Source organism: Cervus canadensis, chromosome 6, assembly GCF_019320065.1.
Source record: "Cervus canadensis isolate Bull #8, Minnesota chromosome 6, ASM1932006v1, whole genome shotgun sequence".
Classification (NCBI taxonomy): domain Eukaryota; kingdom Metazoa; phylum Chordata; class Mammalia; order Artiodactyla; family Cervidae; genus Cervus; species Cervus canadensis.
Window position 1 is genome coordinate 21,666,336 of NC_057391.1, and position 6,219 is coordinate 21,672,554.

General features: G+C 39.8%; 1 gene segment (V, D, J or C); it reads left to right on the forward strand.

Annotated features, from left to right (window-relative positions):
- Positions 1–5,213: 5,213 nt before the first annotated feature.
- Positions 5,214–6,219, forward strand: LOC122443265. The segment is given in 2 exon segments: positions 5,214–5,426; positions 5,624–6,219. Coding segments are annotated over 2 exon segments (327 nt in total).

The following is a 6,219-nucleotide window of genomic DNA, read 5'->3' on the forward strand; positions in this document are numbered from 1 at the left end:
CCTCTTCCCAAGTGGTCTATGGAGAACGAACTCTTGTGACGCAGCCAGACAGCAGAGATTACTGGGCATTCTGTCCAGGATCCTAGACAGTATCCCCCGTGTGTCCATGGAGCAGGCTGCTCTTTTAAACAGCCCAGAGCTTTGCCCGTGTAGATTTGAAAGGGATAGTGGTGGTATGGAGTCTTGGTTTCCAGTCTTGGGCCCCTTGAAAAGATACCACAGTAATGTACCTTCTTCCCTAAAATAATTTTTTTGGCATTCTCTTATAATAATCTGGCCACACATCTGTAAGAGAATCTTTCCCATTTTAATATACTCTCAAAGGTCATATCTCCACCAGCCCTATTACTACATTTCTCTTCTCCTTAATAATCAAGTTAGTTGACTGTCTAGACTTACTGTACCCTCCTTAAATCTGACTTCTATGAGCTTTACTCCGTGAGAAGCTCTCACTTAAACCAGTGGCTTTGGTGGTGATAAAGCCAATGATTGTTTCTCAACCTCATCTCATCTGAGATTCTCACTTTTTCACCCTTTTTAAAAATAAAATTTCTTTTTTTTTAATCAAAATAATACTCTCATTTAGTTACAAAATCAAATAGCACTCTCTTTTTCTTCTCACTCTTCCACATAGTCTATTTTTGCCTCCCCAGAGGAACCACTTTTTATTCTCAGGTGATGACACTGACATTTATCTCCATATTCAAAATGCTTCTTGGCTTTCTCTTCTCTCTCTCTCTGTAACTGAGGTACAACACATATAATAACGTGTACAAAACGGAAGCTTAGAACTCAATGAAATTTTGCACTTGTTAATATCTACATGCATAGTGTATATTATCTCTGGCTTTGTTCACTCAGAATAATATCTTTGCAATTCACTAGTGTCACTTTGTGTATGTCTTGTTTGTTCTTTTTTTAATTGATGTGTAGAGTTCCTCTATATGAATATCTAACAATTTAATTATCCATCCTCCCAGAAGTAGATATTTGGGTTGTTTGGATTGATTACAGTCTTGTGCTATTGTGAAAAAACCTGTGTGTGAGGGAAAAAAAAAAAACAGATTTTTTTCCTTCTTGTGTAGGGAAAAACCCAGTTCTGCCCTATTATGTCCTTCTTTCCTATGAGTCTCCTTTACTACTCACACAAAACATTTCTGGTCAACAAATGTGTTTTTTCCCATACCAAGCAATTATCTGCAATCCCACCTGAGTATCCTATCATTCTAGTCAGTTCTGACACTTTCTACCTGAAAAAGGCATGCCAGTCACAAGCCCAAGTGTGCTTCTGAACAAAAGACTGTAGATAGAAGATTCCCAAAACAAGGTAAAACAAAACAAAATCCTGGGCTCAATTAATTCTCTAGAGTGACTCACAGAACTAGGAGAAATATTTCACTTATTTTTACCTGTTTATTATAAAAGGCTATGATAAAGGATACAGATGAATATCCAGATGGAAGAGACGTGTAGGGTCAGGTTTGTGAGAGGAACTGTAGAGCTTCCCTGTCCTCTCCAGGGACCACTCGCCTAGCACCTCTGTGTATTCACAGACGGAAAGCTCTTCAGTAGGTCTGGGGTCTGGGCAGTGGTCCTACGAGATGACTCCCCAGCCCACTTGTCGTTCTGCATTTTCATTTTAACTGCACCCCACAAATGATATAGCAAGTCCTACTTAACTGGCTCAGATCACCTATAAAATGTTGAATAGAATTCTTCTTATTCCCAAACTCAGAGGTAAAACATTCAATATTTCACTGTGCCTATTAATTATAGTGTTTTTGATAAATATTCTTTATTTATTTAAATTTATTTTTAAATGTGAAATCAACTTTCATTTCTAGAGTTAAGTGCCCTTAGGAATGTTGTTTTGTCCTTTTTACATAATGAAACATTGATTTGCTATTATTTTATTGAGCACTTTCCCTCCGTTTTCCTGAATGATGCTAGTATTCAACTTTTTCTTTTCCAAGTTAATGTCAGATTTTGGTATCAAGATTGTAATGGTTCATTAGGTAACTTGCAATTCATGGCTTCTTTTCTTCCTGTAGAAGAATTTGTGTAGGGTTTCTAATGATTTAGAAACAATTTTCAAAAAGTTCACTATAGTGAGGCCATGTAAGAATAGCTTTATGGGAGAAACTTAATAATCCTGAAATTATGGATTCAGTTAGTTTAACAGATAAAGGGTTCTTTATATATTTTTTCTTATCATGGTTGACAAATTGTGTTTTTTTCTGCCCATGTTTTATTATTTGCTACCTTTACTTTCTTTTATTTTAACTTGCTACTTTTTCCAGTTCTTTGAGTTGCAACTTTGCCTATTAATTCTCAACATTTCTTTTTTCCTGACAAATATAATTCAAATTCATAAATTTGTCTCTAATTACAAATATTCCTTGACTTACAATGGTGTTATGTGCCAAAAAACTTATCATAAGCTGATAATATCTTTAGTCAAAAGTTCATTTAATATACCTGAACTCTGAACATCATAGCTCATCCTAGCCTACCTTAAACATATTCAGAACACTTATATTAGCCAACAGTTGGGCAAAATTATCTAATACAAAGCCTATCTTATAATTTGATGCTGACTACCACATATAATTTATTTGGCACTGTACTGAAAATGAAAAACTGAGTGGTTGTCTAGGTTCAGAATGGTTGTGTGTTGGTTGTTTACCTTTGCAGTCGAGTAACTGACTGGGAGTTGCAACTTGCTGCTGATGTTCAGCATTAAAAGACAGCATCATGCTAGCCCATGAAAAGATCAAAACTCAAAATTAGAAGTGCAGTTTCTACTGAGTCCATATTATTTTTGTACCATCGTAAAGTTGGAAAACCATAAGTCAGGGACTTTCTGTACTGCCTTTGCTGCATCTTACATGTTTTGATATGTCATATATTCATTATTATTCAGCTAAAATATTTCCATTTGAAGTGGGGATTTAATATCCTATGGTGATATTGTCAGGGACCTAAGAATGGCCAAATCCTGCCCTGCTCACCTCAGGGAAGAATCCTGAAGATGCTGTATATATTAGTTTAAGACAAACAGAAGGTGAAGAAGGACTTTTAGCTGACCCCTGGACCTAATTTCCTCTAGGACCTAATATCACTGGTCATCTGATTACCTCTAGGAAAGGTAAGTTTGAGGCTCATGCCTAAGTAGAATTTCCTACTTCCTTCTGAATCCAGAATAGCAAGCTCAGAATTCCTACAAGGATGAGGTGGAAAGATAGGACACACCTCAAATTGGCCAAGAGTTGACTTACTTTTCAGGCATCTGGGCTGAAATAGAAAGAAGCAGCAGCCCGTCCCAGGGCACTAAATTAGCCCTCTATAGAAATACATTTATCACAGGTAGGCAAAGACTTCGAAATGCAGGAGCTAGAAGCAGAATAAGTGGACTCTGGAGCCCTGTGTTTAAGTTAGACTGAGAGCTGATCTCCTGGGCTTCTCTGGGGGCTCAAATGGTAAAGAATCCGCCTGCAGTGCAGGAGACACGGGCTCAACCCCTGGGCCAAGAGGATCCCTTGGAGAACGGATTGGCTACTCACTCTAGTATGCTTCCTTGGAGAATTCCATGGACAGAGGAACCTGGCAGGATACTGGCCATGGGATCGCAAAGAGTTGGACATGAATGAGCGACTTGCATTTTCACTTTTTTTTCAATCTCCTACTCATAAATGGACTCTGAATGACAGAACCAGCCCTCCTCACTCCTCCTTTGTGGGTAGAAGAAGAGGGGGGTTTACAAAGAAGGAAAGAAGAAGTGGAAGCTTCCTGATTCAAGGAGAGAGACACAGGTATTCTTATCCATACCTCCTGGTTTTGTTCAGTTTTGATCTTTTGGGTTTTTAGCTTTATAGTCTGCCCAATGTCTTCAGTGGAATAGATCCGAGAATTATCATGAGATTCTTGTTTCTACCTGCTGTCTTTTTGTCATTCTCATCTTCAACACCAGAGTCTTTATTATCATTTATTGAACCACTACCATATGCCAGGTCCATTGCTCAGCACTTTAGATACTCCTTCTGTAATCTAAAACCCACAAAGTAATATTAATCTATCCTCAGGAAAGGAAACTGAGCCTTAAACATGTTTAAAGATGAAGGGATTTCTGAGATAAATGCTGCAGGCAACATAAAATGAGAATTAAAAAATAAAAACTCCAGAGTTAAATAGTTCAAAATTTTTTCTGCTATACAGCAGAAAGTAACATAACATTGTAAATCAGCTATACTCCAACAAGAATTAATCTAAAATGTAAATAACCAGTTTGAATAAGTCCAAAAAATCTTTGCAACTCAGAAATAAGTCTACTTACTCTTTTGACAACTGTATAGTATATTATAATAGAGATCTATCATAACATATTGAGTATTTGTATTGAAGGATATTTAAATATCCTTGCTGCATACAATATGCAATTTTATAATGTATTTATAAGGTTATTTCTTAAAAAATTCTCAGACAAGTGGAATATCTGGCCAATGATATGAAAATAGCACCTATGAATCTTATTTAGCTTATACTTCAGTTATAGGATGTGAAAGTGCCCATTTCCTGATATATTACACACATTGAATGTGAATATTATGATTTTTAACTCTTTTTGCAACCTGATGGCTGAGAAATGATAGAAAGGGATTTTCAAGAAAGTGTGAATTAAAGAAAACAATTCTTAAGAACTGAAGTGGCAAGAGGAGGGAGCAGTTACAGGAATGTGAAGAGGTTCAGCTGCAGCTGTGCGGTGAAACTTACAATTTCTTCTTTTCTAACATAAGCATTTATGCCTACATTTCTCTCTAGGTACCTGTGTGTATGAGTACTCAGTATTGTCTGAGTCTTTGCCACCCCATGGACTGTAGCCCACCAGGCTCCTCTGTCCATGGAATTTTCCAGGCAAGGATACTGGAGTGGGTTGTCACTGGTATCTCCAGGGGATCTTCCCCATCCAGGGATCGAACTTGGGTCTCCTGCATTGCAGGCAGATTCTTTACTGTTTGAGCCATCAGAGAAACCCCTCTAGGTACATACTTAGCCACATTCTGCAAATCTGATGTGTTAAAAATTGTTTTCCCTAGGAGGAGGGACAGAGGAGGGAAAGAGATAAGCATTTCTCTGGCAACGCTGGGCTTAGCCCTGAGATGATGGTGTTTCCATGGCAACCTCGCACTCCTGGCAGATGGGCTTCTAGCGCGTCCTCCTCCGTGCCTCTGTGACTTGCTCTGATTGGCTGGGCTGACTCTGTGTTTCCTGTAGAAAGTTTTGAACACAAGAGGCAACAAAGCAGGTCTTTTATCCTGCGAGTCCTTGAATATTTTACAGACACAAGAATTCAGTTCTCCAGTGAGTCTAAAGGACAGAAGGAATGGACAAATCCCTGAGCCTGCTCATCCTTTGGTTACAACTAAACTGTGAGTTAGAGGGATTTGCAAATGGGCAAAGAATGGGCGACTCCCAGATATTCCTCCCCAGGGAACACAGAAAGTCAGGGAGTTGTACCTGCATGGTTTCTGGGAGTTCCTGTGGAGAGCGAAAAAGTAAACTTAAGTTAGTTTCCAAGAATAATCAGCCGCTGACCAGCCTGTCTCTGTTTTCTCTTTCTGAACAGGGGTGAGCGGTAAGCAGGACGTGAGTCAGAGTCCTGAAGCTCTGAGCGTGAGAGAGGGAGACAGCGTGGATCTCAACTGCAGTTACCCTGACAGCGCTCTGTACTTCCTGCAGTGGTTTAGGCAGGATCCCGGGAAAGGGCTCACATCCCTATTGTCAATTCAGGCGAATCAGAAAGAGCAAACAAGTGGAAGAATTACAGTCTCATTGGATAAACCATCAGGACACAGTGCTTCACACATTGCGACTTCTCAGCACAGTGACTCGACCACCGACCTCTGAGCTGTGGGCCCCAGTGCGCAGAGGGAGCCTGTTCCCAGGACTCAGACTGCAGGTGGGGCTCCAACCACGTCCTGGCTTGGCGCTGAGGAAACTTCTTCCATTAAGGGGTTTTCTGTATTGACTTTCCTTCCAGATAGAGCCAATTAGCAAGGGAGGGATGATTTGAGAGAATAGCACTGAATCATGTACATTACCACAGGTAAAACTGATGACCAGTGCAAGTTCCATGCATGAAGCAGGACACCCAAAGCCCACGCTCTGGGACAACCCGGAGGGATAGGGTGGCAGGGGAGGTGGGAGGGGTGCTCAGGATGG